Here is a 14,384-nt window from a genome sequence, read left to right on the forward strand (position 1 = left end):
TTTGCTCCACTGCAGTCCACAAGCCAAAGGTGACAAGTAGAAACACACGGCCGAGTCAGTCTGTGTTTTTGGACTGACAGTAAAAGTCACTGACAGGTTTTTCTGCTTTAGTGCCGTTACGTCTGAAGAATAAACTCTCCTCCTCATCTCTTCTGTCGTAAATCCTTGAATCCGTTTCATTTTCACTGTTTACATTCCACAAAAGTTAACTGCACATTCACCCTCTACATATTGTTCTATTATCTGTGTTAGTGTCACAGCGCCTCACACAGGCCTGGCAGATGAATTGGGCTGTTTTCACAGACCTGAGTCGACCCATGTGGACGCACACATTTACTGAGCTGGCTTCATGCTTACAAAGAAAGATTCTGAAAATATAAGCGTTTTGTCAAAGCGTTCCACAAGTGAAGTGGCATTTTTCGGAAGGTGTGAGGACAGGCAAACTTTGACTCGTGGGTTGCCTGTTGGTACAGTTTATCCTGTCTGGCCAGAATACACACTTTTCCTATACTTTACAAAGACGTGTATCTGGGATCAGGGGTGTTTTCTTCGACTTCCGATGGCCATGATTGACAAGCGTATTAACCAATCCCAAATGTCGGATAGGATGCAGGCCAGAAGAGCGGAGACAAATGTGAACGATCGATGTTGTTTTGCCACAGAAACTGAAGGATAGTGATGTGATGTTCAAGACCGACCGGCTCTTTTGAATGGATCTTTGAGGTGAATGGCTCGATTTGTGAAAAGAGACAGATCTTTTTTCAGTCCATTTTACCCAGAATCAGCCCAACAATGGAGCAGGCGACACAAGTGAAAGCTTTTTGCACTAAAGTCAAAGCTAAATGCACTAAAAAGGATTTGCCAGACATTTGCAGCCGCTTGTGGTGCAAGATTCCGACGCATAGTTATTTCTGATAATGGACACCTCATCGTGCATTGTCCCTTACTTAATTTGGTTCCTGTCGTGACAATGTGGTCTGTGATTGTATCGATTTAAAACGTTTAGACATTTGACTGGCTGTGAGCAAAGTTCCAGACTGTCCTGCTTTTGAACAGATACAATCAGCCAAGGCTAATGTTGCTCCACAGGAAACATACAGGCTAGTCATGATGGCCTTAACAAGTATTTCTGTTCAGCCCGTTATAACTAGCATGTTATGTTTCCTGTCTGTTCCTCTGACAGGACCGCGGTACATAACAAAGCAGGCCTAATTCTTCACCTCCGCAAACAGATGGTCCGATCAGCGGCGGGGCGAGGCTGACCCCTGGGTGTCGGGGGGTAACGCTACACTGACTGGACACACACCATTACCGGGTTAAAGGGGGCAGCTACACAAGGCGGCCTTATGCTCCTTTTCATCTTTCTGAGCAATATTCTGGTGTCCCGCGCTGAAGGATGAAGCCACAGGGACACGGGACTGCGGTCGAGGCTCGAGTGTGAAAGATGGTGAAGGATGTAGGGCATGTTAGCAGCAGAAGAGGAAAGAACGAGATCTGGGGCTGCGCAAATAATCGCTATGAAAAGAAATGATGAGGATGAAATGAGCAAACTGCAAAGATTGTAATGAGGCAGTAAAATATTCAGTCAGGGGGTGTAAAAACCTTTGTTGTTTGGACGTTTTAAAAGGAAAACTGCTTATAAATACCGTACACAAAACAGTTTACAAAGTTAAAGGTAACAAGAACATTAAAAATGGCGTCAAACGGATAAATGATTTAGACTTGAAATTAATTTGTGGATCCCTTTTGAGTCACTAAACAAGGATAGCTCCATGCTTTTAGAAAAATGGCATCTTAATAATCGAAACGGCTTAGCGCAATGCAAATACACTGCATTGATGAAATACAAAAGCCAAGAATGACTCATGGCAACCGTTCGAATGCACTGTCTTGGCTTTCCTACGTTCTGCTAATGCCAGAGAGCGAACCATTCTTCATCCCCGTGCAGTTTTACACAGAAAGAGAGAGAGAAATAAAATGAGCTAAAAAGCTATCACAAAAATGTCTTCATTTAGCCACTAGACATACTTTTAATAAATAATCTTTGTTTGAGAAAGACACCTGGTAAAGTATCATTAACGTCCCTTTCCCAAATGCTGTTTTACTGTCATTATCGACATCATCTTTCTGTCATTTGGATCTGTTTTACATTGAAATGCTGAATGGACCAAATATATTCCAAAAGTGTGTGTGTTTGTGTGGTGTTAGCTCCGGCCCGGCTCATATCTGGGTCTCCTGGACGTTGTCTTTGGAACAGGCCTGGATGAGCAAAGGTTCCTGCGTGACCGAGCTGTGTATGGTACTTAGCATGGGCGCGTGGTGGTAAGAGCTCTTGTACGTGTTGTAGTGGTTGTAGTGGTCCAGCGGGGGCAGGCTGAGGTGTCTCTCCATGGCCGCCACCCCCGCCAGCTCCTCCTCCACCGTGATCACCTCCATGGACGAGGCCGGCCCGTCGGGGTCCTGCTGGTTGTGCTGCTTCCGCATCTTGTAGAAAATCACCAGCAGCACTGCGGCCATGAGCGTGATGGCGACGAAGCACCCGATGATGATCTTGGTCGTCTTCATGACCTCGTCCAGCCCGGTGAAGGTGCCCTCGCGGTCCACGTCCAGCACGGGGATGGTGTAAGTCCGCTCCGTGGTCCTGACGGTGATGGGGGTGCCTTTGGTGGTGGAGGAGGACACCCAGCCGAAGGGGGGCAGGGGCGTATGGCTTTCGTCGCCAATGGTCTCGGTGGTTTCCACAGTGACGGTAGTGAAATACGTCACGCCGCTGTTGTCCACCGAAGTGACGTTGAGCACAGCCGAGGCCGAAATGTTCCCCGCCGTGTTGCTCACCATGCAAGTGTACGTCCCTGTGTCCTGCATGGTGACGCTCGTGAAATTCAGGGTGCCGTCGTTAAGAACCGCCAGGCGTACCTTGTAAGCGCCGTGCGTCACCAACGACCCATTCGGCGTGAGCCAGGAGATGGAAGTCAAAGAATTGGTGCGGCACTTCAGCTCGGCACCCATCCCCTCGGTCACGTTGAGATCGGCGGGCGGCTCCAGGATAACGGGGACGTCGCACTGGAAGTAGCTGTGGTCGAGCTCTCCGATGTAGCGGCCTTTGAAGACCGATGGGGCGTTGCACCGCGCGCAGCAGCTGGTGTTGGCCGGCACCGTCTCTCTGAGCCACCAGCTGAGCCACAGGATGTCACAGTTACAGTTCCAGGGGTTGTGGTGAAGGTGCACCCTCTCCAGACGGTGCAGCGGCGTGAACAGGTCGTGCGGCAAAAACGTCAAGTTGTTGTGGGCCAGGTTGAGCTCCACGAGAGACTGGAGGTCGTCGAAGGAGTTCCTCTCGATGGTCTGGACCTGCGCGTGCATCATCCACAGCTTCTGCAGGTTGACGAGCCCGGTGAATGAACTCGGTTTGACGATGGTGAGCTGGTTCCCGGACATCTCCAGCTCCTCGAGTCGCACCAAAGGTAGGATGTTTGGGATCTCCTTGAGGTTGCACATTCCCAGGTTCAGGTAGCGCAGGTTGGATAAGTCTTTGAAAGCGCCATCCGATATGTACGAGAGGCGTTTCAGCTCACCCAGGTCCAGCCTCCGCAGCGATGGGACCCTGTTAAAGGCATAGGAAGGTATACTTTCGATGGGGTTGTTCCTCAGCCATAGCTCCTTCAGCTTGGACAAGTACTCGAATGCTCCATTGGGGATTGTCGTGAGACGGTTATCGAAAAGCTCCAAAGTGTTGAGACTGGCCAGCCCGTTGAACGCGCCGATTTCGATGCTGCGGATGTGGTTCTTGCTGAGCTGCAGGATCTCCAGATGCCGCAGATGCTTGAAACTGTCCACCTTGATGACCTGGATGAGGTTGTCCTGGAGGTTCAGGTAGCGCGTGTTGGTGGAGATGCCGTCCGGGACGTCTCGCAGGCCTCGGCGCGTGCAGATGACCTTACTGAACTGATTGCTGCATGAGCAAACGGAGGGGCAGGTCTGCGCGCGCACCAGTCCAGCCACCACCAGGATCTGAAGAGCCAAGAGCAGCATGAACAGGGGGTCTGAGAGCGCCCCCTTCAGCCTAGCACCTCTCATTGTCTGGCGCGGGAGGGTGATCATCGTGTTCAGCATTCATAGTTCATCCGATGATGGGGATCTCTAGGAAAGAAGAAAGGAGAGGGCACGTTAGTTATCGGCTGGAGTAAGAGCTCCTTTTCATCATGTCATGAATAATTCTATTGCCTACATAGAACCTTTTAGATCCATGTAGACAGACCATGATGAAACTTAGTCCAGACCCACTAAAAGCCAAACGCTGCTTTTGAGAATCTATGAGGTGAACGCTGCACATCATGCTTTCAAATACAGTGGCACGAAGGTTAGTGTGTTCACCCACTGCAAAACGGCCCCAGGTTGGATTCTCGGACCAGCTTTCCTGTGATGGAGTTTGCATGTTCTCTCTGTGTCGGTTTCCCCTCACACTAAAAACATGTACAATTGTACATACATGCACATGAGTCTGGACTCATCAAGACTTTCCTGGTTGGTTAAAGGTCAGCTCCACTCATACAGCCGCTGGGTCACTACAAGGCCAAAAACGCACAAAGAAAGTTGCATAATCCACCTTTAAGGTTAACCATATCCCTGGCCATGACCTTAATTTGTGTCTTAAAAGCTGACAGTCCCTCCTGAGCAGACGATCTAACACGAATCATGTTGAAAACGGGAAGATTTAATCACGTGATACGAGTTGATGAAGTAGGAGAAAGTGAAAGGCACAATAAAACAACAAAAACAAGCTGCTCCTGCCAGGTGACCCTCAAGCCGTGGGTGACGGTTGGGTCAGGACAAACTGGTTGGAGATATTTGAAACTGTGGCTTAGTTATGATAAATAAATGAATTGTCTGCTACATTTCGCTCACGCAGGATCTCATAAAAATTCCAAAACCTGAACACTATGTCCTCGAAGCTTCCGATACGCCAACAGATTGTGAAAACAAAATGAGTCGTTAGTCAGAGTGTAGTCTTGTGAGCCGCAGAGATGAGTAGATGGAAGCAGTGGGTGGATGTGAGAATGTTCTGTCAGAGAGGATGAGTACAGCAGGAGAACGCATGAGAGCTTGGCATGTTTGCTCCGACTGAAATTACAACCAACCTCTCGTCTACCAATACAAGTACTACTACTGCAGCTATCCAACAATATTCAGGCTTCCTCATGTGCTTTATAACCCGTAGCCTTGGGATTTTTCAGAATAATTTACAGTATCTGCACTTGTAGGTTGACTAGTTATCAATCTCTCCTCGCAGCAAAAAGGAAAACTGTGAGCTGTGCTGGATTCCTGGATCATGCGTGTGGAGTGTGCATGTTCTCCCTGTGGTGCACCAGATTCCCCCATCGAACTAAAACAGTTGTTCTTACAATCCCAAACCAAAACAGAAGCATTCATTTCAGCTTTTAAGGCGAGGCACTGCGGGGGAATAGGGAAAAGGGGATATCAATTTGAAACTTTTGCTGTAGTTTTTTGCCATTGTATGTGTCAGACTTCAATAAATCTGGCTATAGATTAGATATTAATCTCTTAACCCCCACCTGAACCGAGCACATTTACTTTTTGGCTTTACCCAAATCTGAAGCCGTCTTGAAAAAAGCGAAATGGCAGTGGAAACAAGGATGAAAACGCAACAAAACAAAAAAAACACGAAACTGCGATGAAAAACTGACGCAGACAACACAAAAAAAAGCTCCAAAAAGGAATGAAAAACAGCGATGAAAATGTAAACTAAAACACGACAAGAAATCTATGAAAACACAACAAATAAAGAGATGAAAAAGAGATGAAAACTTCAGCAGGTCTTAGCTTTCATACTCTGATTCATGCCTTCATCACATCCAGAATTGACTACTGCAACAGCGCCCTCTACGGCTCACCATCCAAAACCCTCAATAAACTCCAGTATACTCCCCTGCCCGGCCTCCTCACGCACACTCGCTCCCGTGAACACATCACCTCTGTCCTTCAGAACCTCCACTGGCTCCCCATCCCTCAACGCATCCAGTTCAAGGTCCTCCTCATCACTTTCAAAGCCCTCCATAATTTGGCCCCTCCATACCTCACCGACCTCCTCCGCCATCACACTCCATCTCGCTCCCGCCGCTCCTCCAACGCCAACCTCCTGTCCCTCCCCTGTAAGACCAAGCGCCGAACCTGGGGAGACAGAGCCTTCTTCATCGCCGCCCCCAAACTCACTGCCCCAACCGCTCCGTGCCTGTTCTGACCTCCCCACCTTCAAGAAAGAACTCAAAACCCACCTCTTTAAAAAGGCTTTTAATGTCGAGTAACTGCCCTCTATTTGAATGTGCTCATTTTATGTGTGATTTTATTCTTGTTTTCTGTAAAGCGTCTTTGAGTGTCTTGAAAAGCGCTATACAAAGAAAATGTATTATTACTATTATTTCAAATGAGCCGTTACACTGGCCAAGAAGCTTTTTGATTTGGGTAAAGCCAAACAGGAGAAAATCCGCTCGGTTAAAGTGAGAGGTTGTAAGAGTGTAAAGAAAACCTAATCTTTTGTAACATCGTCCCACACGTTTTTATCTTTGATTTTTTTTAAATGACCTTTGGATTAGGGCGTCATCTCGGTCACCTTTTGCACAGCACGTGGATCCCAAACATGTCAATATTTTAGAATTAATATAGGAAAGAGATGTTGTCGTGATTTCCTGAAATACTTTGTCTCCCTAGTCAACAAAACGTCATAAAAGAAGCAGCGTAAAGCGTGAGCTTGATTGATTTATTTTACTCTGACATTAAAACTAGGATGTCAACATTGACCACTACAAGTAAAATCGATGTTTTCACCTTCACTCTGACCTCGGATACTAAACTATTTCCTCACATGGTCCCATTGATTCAAGCATCATTACAAGGCTGACGATCAAAATAATTACATTTATTGGCAAAGGCCCATTGATCCAAATTGTTAAGTCGGAGTGACCCGTGTACCAGTTGAGAAACCAAAATCATGGCTCAAGAAGATGGACAATGATTTAAAGGGACTATACGGAGTATAAAAATATAAAAATTAAGTATTTTCCTCCTCCTACATGTTCCAGCCATGTCCTAATGTGTAGAATGAGCCCAGACCTATACACAACTCTAGGGCTGCTCGATTATTGAAAAAATAATAATCACGATTATTTTTGTCATAATTGAAATCACAATTATTTGTTGCCTTTTAAGTCTTTATTTTATTTATTAATAAAAAAAACTATGCTGATCATTTTCTGTTTTCTGAACAGTCATAAAAGTACAAATGATTTCAAGTTTGTCTCGATTAGGTAGAAGTCTCTGTTTCACACCTGCCCCCTGCTGGCCAGCCCTCACACCTGCGCAGGTAAACTGAGCAGCGTGCCCTGATGACATCATCACACAGCGTTTTTATGTTTTTATGTCGAAAGCATGAGCCATGGCACGTGAAACCTTTTTTTCCTATTATGCTAATTTTGTTATAGTTTATTGTAATAATCAAAATCGTAATTGAATTTAGATTAATTGCACAGCCCTACACAGCTGCCTCTAAAATCCTGCACTGTCACTCAAAAAGGTGTTAATTCGGGTCCAAAGTGCCATCATGCACAAGCTTGATATAGAAGCTGCAGTTATGCATAAGGCCTGAGATGGCAGTAGTGAGTATAAAATCGCAAACTTGCATCCAGCCCCTTTAAACTAGAGCTGAAACTTTAGCGCTTTAAATTCTATTCATTAAATACAAAGATTTTCCTCCCATTCAAACGTCCCGAGTTGTACCCTTTCCATTGCATGGTTTGGGGTCGCCCGTAAATATGAGGCACGCGCGACATCCGCTCACAACAGTAAATGGACGAGAAATACGCTTCACTTGGCGACTGGGGACTCATTTTTACTTTAAAAAACGTCCTGATAGAAAGGAGTACTGTTGTGTGCAAGTTGTGCTTAAAGGAGTTCACATTTCACTGTAGTTATTCAAGTCTAAAGTACGATCTCAATGCAAAACATGTCGGGCCAAGCACGTCCCCACCGTTCCACTCTGACGTGACCTCTGCAGCAAAGTTAAACAAGCTGTCGAGAAACATTCCACATCCTCCTCTCCAGACAACATGGACATATTTTATATATGGTAATGACATGCCACGATATACACCTTATCCGACGTTAACATTGAGAAACGTTAAGTCCACTGGAAACAGCAAGGCGCTTGTGCTCTATATTATAAGATTATGAGTTTTTATTTCAGAAGCCCCTTATGAGAGACCAACAGGCCCGGTTAGAACCATGAGGCCGTCCTTCTGTGGACCCATCACCTGCAGGAGGAGCCACTGGGGGCTGGTGCAATGTGATTTTCCGTTCGGAAGCCAGGAGGTTAGTCTAAGTGTGAAAAATTAAACAACTCCCTGGCAAAATGGATCACAGTGGATCGTTTGCAGCAACAACAACAAATAATATTTTATTCCCCTTTTGCTTAATTTATGTACTGTTTACAAGTGACATGAATAAATAGGATTTCCTGAATAGCTCTGGTTTAATAGCACTTTGCACCAATCTCTTTGTTCAATTGTTTAACAGATGAATAAATATATTTGTTGTTGAGCTCATGTGTTGATTTATTCAATAATTATAACAAAAAGGGGTTTTGAAATGAAAATATATATTTTTTATTATTAAAACGTGTTTAATTACAATGAATTAACCTGTAATTAACTCGATTAAAAATTTGAATCCAGTCCCACCACTAATTTAAACCTAAACGGAGGTCCCCCGTAAAAACCTCTTTACGTCCACAGACCTTCCAGTTCATTGAAAGCCTGGAGATAATCTGAAATACTGTGCTGTTATAACAAACAAACACGGAAACGAGCTGATTCTTGAATGGGATTACATCCAGAGACATTATAATGTACACGGAAAAGCCAATTCCGGTGCGTTGTCTCTCTGAGTGGATTAGTGTTGTAGTCATGCTCTCGTGTATCCGCGTCCGCAGACACACGAGCCGCGCCAGGAGCACAATGGCACTCCCACTCGCACTGTTCATGCCCCGGGCTCCCGCGCCCGCCTCTCCACATCCAAGGCTGAGCGGCGGCGCAGACTACGGGAGCGTGTGCTGGGAGACCTGAGGGACACGTGCACGTCACCGCGGGGGGCCGACCGGGCAGCACTGACAACCTATATTAGCGCGTAAACAGTGCTAATTTGGCTTGAAATGAACAAAGACAGTGGTTCTCAAACTGTGGAGCATGAGCAGAAAAAAAGGGAACAGTACCTGGTATTTTTTTTCCTGCCCCATAAAAGTATGTTTTAAAAGTAGTCATAAGTTGATGTTGTTCATGATCAACCCGAATAGTCAATATGTGACGAAAATGATCTTTTTTGTCACACTCAATAGATACAGACGGCATCTCGTCATAGAAGGGGGCGTGGCTTTGCCGAGGGGGAAAATAGAATCTTTAGAGAAACACAATTTTCCACTCTTTATAACCATTTTCTGGTGGAACATGAACTTATTTATCACATAAATAAAGTCAAGTGTAAATCGGGCCCATATGGATATTTTCTCACAGCAGATTGTTCAGTAGAAGTGAAAAAACGGCAGTCGTAGCTTGCGCTAGCTAACCGTTAGCATTAGCCCGATGCTAACATGTAGCATCAAGTTAGCATTCTCCATTATTTATTTAATTATGGGCTGTTGAACCACTTTGCTCCTCCCCATGTCTTTGTATCTTTATTTAGTAGAAAACTATATTCAGAATTCAGAATTTGTTAAAGAAGTTTTTGAATAATTAGAGAAAGTTTCAATTTTTCTCCAAATTGTTTTCCCCCTTAACTGTTTTTTTTATCATGACCATATATGGGCGATTCCACAGATGCATCTGAATCTAAATTAGAAGATTTTATGACCTATTTCTTTCTGTATGTGTGATTTGAGGCGATGATAGCAAAGGAAATGCGTCAATGCTGATCTTCCTTTAATCTAAGTTTGAATTTCTCATGTCTGTCCCACCGCATCACATGACCTGTCCCACTTTCACTACTATTTGAGTGAACTCAGAGTCATCTGCAGTTGTAGACTTTGTTAATTTTTATTGGCACTAATTATTTGGTTGTGTTGTGCATTGAAGTTTAGTGTTTTCTGGTTTAAACATAATTTAGACCATTATTGGTCCAATTCAGACTCGTTTTAGACCTGGTTTGATCTAGTTCTAGGCCTTGGTACTTAGAACTAACTGTGCCAAAATCAAGGCCTGAAAAGCATTCAAATGGATTCAAACTGAAATTAAATCTAAATGTATTGGAACATTGTGACGTATACGTTTATTAAAAATACCGAAATAATGGTCTAAAACATATTCAGTTGTAGATTTGGCTGAAATTGACCTTTTTCTTTCTTGTTTTGCTAAAAAGTTGCACATTTTGTTAAACGATTGCAACTCTTTTTCCTTTGTGGCATTAAAATGTAGTATGTGGGCATTAAAAATGGCATTAAATGTGACTTGCTTCTACCTGAAACCTTGTAGACCAGACCTGGGCCAAACGCTGCCCGGGGGCCGGGGCCGGCCCGCCAAGCAATTTAGTCCGGCCCGCCGCTCATTTTCCACCTGCCTATTTTTTTCAGCATTTTCTGCACCGCTTTGATGATGCATTTGCGGCGCAATCGCGGTGTGTTGGCGCCGTGACCACAGGTCAGCGGGCTCAACATGACTCTGCCTCCGTCAAACGAGGCTAAACTATGTTGGACAGAATGACGGATGTCACAAAAGAGAAAGGGTAAGGACCATCGTGTTGTTTAAAGTCTGTGCTGGGGATGAGCTACATCACTGAGGCATTTCCTGTATCTGCACACGGTGGACAGCGCATCTCTTCAAAGTTTAAATGGGGCTAAGCAGCGACTCAAGGTAGGGACAGCCTTTGTGAATGTGGTTGCAAAGCGGATGAAATAGTGTCTTAATATAGAGCATCACTTCATTTCCCACAAACTCCGTTTGAAGGGAAGCGCAGAGGTGCTTCAGTACGATGGTACAGGTTGATGAGGATAAACAGTTGAAAAGCCTAATTAACGATACACACACGTTCATGCTGTTTGCATGTAATTGTGTTACTGTCATGATGAGTTGTGTAATTTTTCTTTCGTAATGCCTGGACTTGCAGCACAGTATTTCACCTGTGTGAAGTTAGCCCCCCGTAGTGTCCGATAGACTCCACAGTCCGCAAAGCTGAGCGAGAGGTGTGTTGTTTGAAAGTCTTGGTGAAGACCTTCCTCCTCTGTCTTGTTTAGTTTTGTAGCAGACCTGTTTTTGGCCTCGTTTGCATGTGGTTTAGTCCTTATCTTGATATGGCTAAATTATTTACAGAAAATGATGGTCCTACTAAAAATAACAGTATCAGCTATTCAAAATACACAATTTAGTGCAATGTACAATAGGTTTAAGTTGAGCAGAATATGTTTGAGTGGTTGTGGGTGTGGCCGTCCGGCTAGAGTCAGGCTTCTCATGTGGAACCTTATGAAAATCAAATATATATGTTTGTAGGTGGTACCACACTTATTGCTCCATTTGTTTTAAAACCTTTAAATGGGTATTATGAGGTATTATGCGAAATTGACGTTTCCGAGTTATATGGTTGTTTATAGTCAAACTGGGACACAAATAGTTCATGTTTATCAAATACAGGAAGCACCATGGACAACATCTCCACTTTCTTGAACAACTTTTGAGTCAACATTGTATAGTGTGTGCAAACTTATTACAGCCAAGTTACTGTCACAATCCTCTCGGAGCAACTTCACACTGGAGGGGTTTTTAATCATTCCCTTGTACCTGAATAAGCTCCTACATTAATTATATTTTGGTCCAACTCAGTGAACCAGCACAAAACACAATTAAACCGGTATTGACTTAGAAACTGTGACTTCGTGTGCTTCCCACGAATGCCAGAACAAAGCCTCAAATACAAATGTTCTCTATAAAACGCAAAATATCTCTCTATTATCTAGACTGGGGAAAAAATTAGCTGATAAATTGTTAGAGTGAATATGCATATCTGAATGAATACCCTTTCGATAATGAAGATGAAGCGATATTTCCGAAAAGCATCAGAAATATGCAAAAATGTGCTGCAAACATCTTAAAGGGATATTTCAGGATTTTTGACATAGGGCCTCATTTCCTAGTTATCCAGAGTGTTGCTGATTTCTGGAGATATTTTTTTTTGTAATTCATGCAGTTCTTGTATTTGAAGAGTTTCGTGGCGCTAGGCTAGTGCGAGGCTAGCGCATTTCTATGGCATCAGCTCCACAGTGCACCTGAGGCAAATCACTTATAACGCCAGACTAACCATATAAATGTCTGTGTCCATAGAATAATTTTAACCATTTTGCATTTAAAATAACTTATATTTGAGCAGCATCAGCCTCGTGTTTGTATAAGCTACGCGTGGAGGGATCTGCTGGAAAATAGTCCCTCAAAATGCGATTCATGTGATGCAAGGTCAATTATATTCCAAAAATGATTCTATCTAAATAGACATTTGTATGGCAGGCTAGCTGATACCACTCAACTCTTCAAATATAAGAACTGCATGAAATACATAAAAAAATATCTCCAGAAATCAACGGCACTCTGGATAACTAGGAAATGAGACCCTATGTCAAAAATCCTGAAATATCCCTTTAATTTATATCGCTTTGTTGCCCCCAAAAATAAACACTGTCCACATGAGTTCCGAATTTCCCCCTACATTTTTTATCAGCCGGTCCCCCTTCCCGAGGCTTTCCGCCCTTTTGGAACATGCTCTATGGGAGGAGACTGAGCAGCCATCATGGATTTTCTCTCAGACGGAGTCATTAATGTAAATGGGTAGGAGTGAGTTGTATTTGTGTCGCGGCTTGTCATCCCAGGGGGATTGTGGGTCGCCCAGCTTTCTCTGCTTTCCGCCTGGATTATCTCAGGAGCCAAAATTGAGAATTACGAGATAAAAATCCTACAAACAGCCATATTGATATTGGTTACTAATCCAACAATAGTCAAACTCCAAAAGGAATGAAAGTCAGCAGGGATCACTACAACCACAGGGTGTACAGCACACAATATACAGTAGCAACATCTTAAAACATAAAGTTAGCTTTATTATGCATATATGCCAACAACAACTTTGCTTACAGGTGCAACATAACGTTCATCTTCTGGTGTTAAAATGAGTGAGAATCGGTGAGTGTTTCCTAGATGGAAGAGAGCTTTGAGTGCCAATGTAGGTGGGAAAGCGCTACACGAAATTGAGATCATACCATATAAATAGTCTTCAGGCAGCTAAAAAAAAGTAGCCTGTAAGTGCCTGAAAACCTTTGTGCGCTTGGTTGCAGTGCTGACCATAAGATTTTCAGGTTACTGTGAGCGTTTGAGTCTTAGATTCTTTTCAGACTCGGCCGCGTAAAAGTCCGAATACACTGAGCAGAAAAAGAAAAGGTCACACGCTCTAATGGTTGGTTGTAGCGGCTTTAGCTTTGATTACAGCACGCATTCGCTGTGTCAATAAGCTTCTAAGAGGTCAGAAGATCCAGTGGTGCAGTCATTTTTCACAGAGATCTTGTATTGATGATGGGAGAGCGTGACCATTGCACTAAGGCTTCTGCAGCACATCCCAAAGATTGTTAATGGGGTTAAAGGAATAGGCCACCGTTTTTACACACTGAGATATGTTCTTACCTTAGCTTAGATGAGTTCTGAGTTCTTTTGTACCTGTCTGGTCTTCACGGAGCCTTCTATCACGTAAACACAGCACAGACGGCGTTAGCATTTAGCCTCACCTCCTCTCCTCTATAGCTCCAAACGAGGTGAAGATAGAAGCTACCAAGCTCTTCCATGTTTTCCATATTTAAATATGGTTACGTGAAGTGTTACATTATAAAGTATATTTACACAAAATTAAACAATGTGGATTTTCTAAGCGAATAAAAGGGGGAACTATATTGTAAGGCGTAATAATACCAGGAGTAGTTCGGCGTCCACACAGTAAAGTGAAGATATTACTGCGCGGATTATAGCATCAAAGCTAAGGTAAGAACATATCCCACTAAAAACGGTGGCCTATTCCTTTAAGATCTGGACTCTGTGGCCAGTCCATCTCCTGCTGGTTCCCTGGACCGCTCTTTCACAATGTGAATCCTGGTGCTCTCATCATGGAATATGCCTGTGCCATCAGGGAAGAAGAAATCCATTGATGGAATAACCTGGTCATTCAGGGTGGTCAGCTGATCTCATTCTTTGGGCTCATAGTGTTGCTGAACCGAAACCCAACTGCAGAAGCACCAGATCAGAACAGTTTCTTTTTGTTTTTGGTCGGGCAGGAAAAGTCAGAGCAACATCAGTGTGGTA

The 14,384-nt window shown here is 43.9% G+C and overlaps 1 protein-coding gene across 1 annotated transcript in view; it reads right to left on the bottom strand.

The window, feature by feature from the left end:
• Positions 1–904: 904 nt before the first annotated feature.
• Positions 905–14,384, bottom strand: part of LOC306961803 (leucine-rich repeat-containing protein 4C-like) — a 102,616-nt gene continuing 89,136 nt past the window's right edge. The window contains exon 3 of the mRNA XM_079554711.1: positions 905–4,140. Within this exon, the coding sequence (XP_079410837.1) occupies positions 2,221–4,113 (1,893 nt within the window). The 5' untranslated portion in view covers positions 4,114–4,140 and the 3' untranslated portion in view covers positions 905–2,220. The remainder of the gene's footprint in view (positions 4,141–14,384) is intronic.

This window comes from Gobius niger (genome assembly GCF_951799975.1).
Source record: "Gobius niger genome assembly, chromosome: 4".
Classification (NCBI taxonomy): Eukaryota; Metazoa; Chordata; class Actinopteri; order Gobiiformes; family Gobiidae; genus Gobius; species Gobius niger.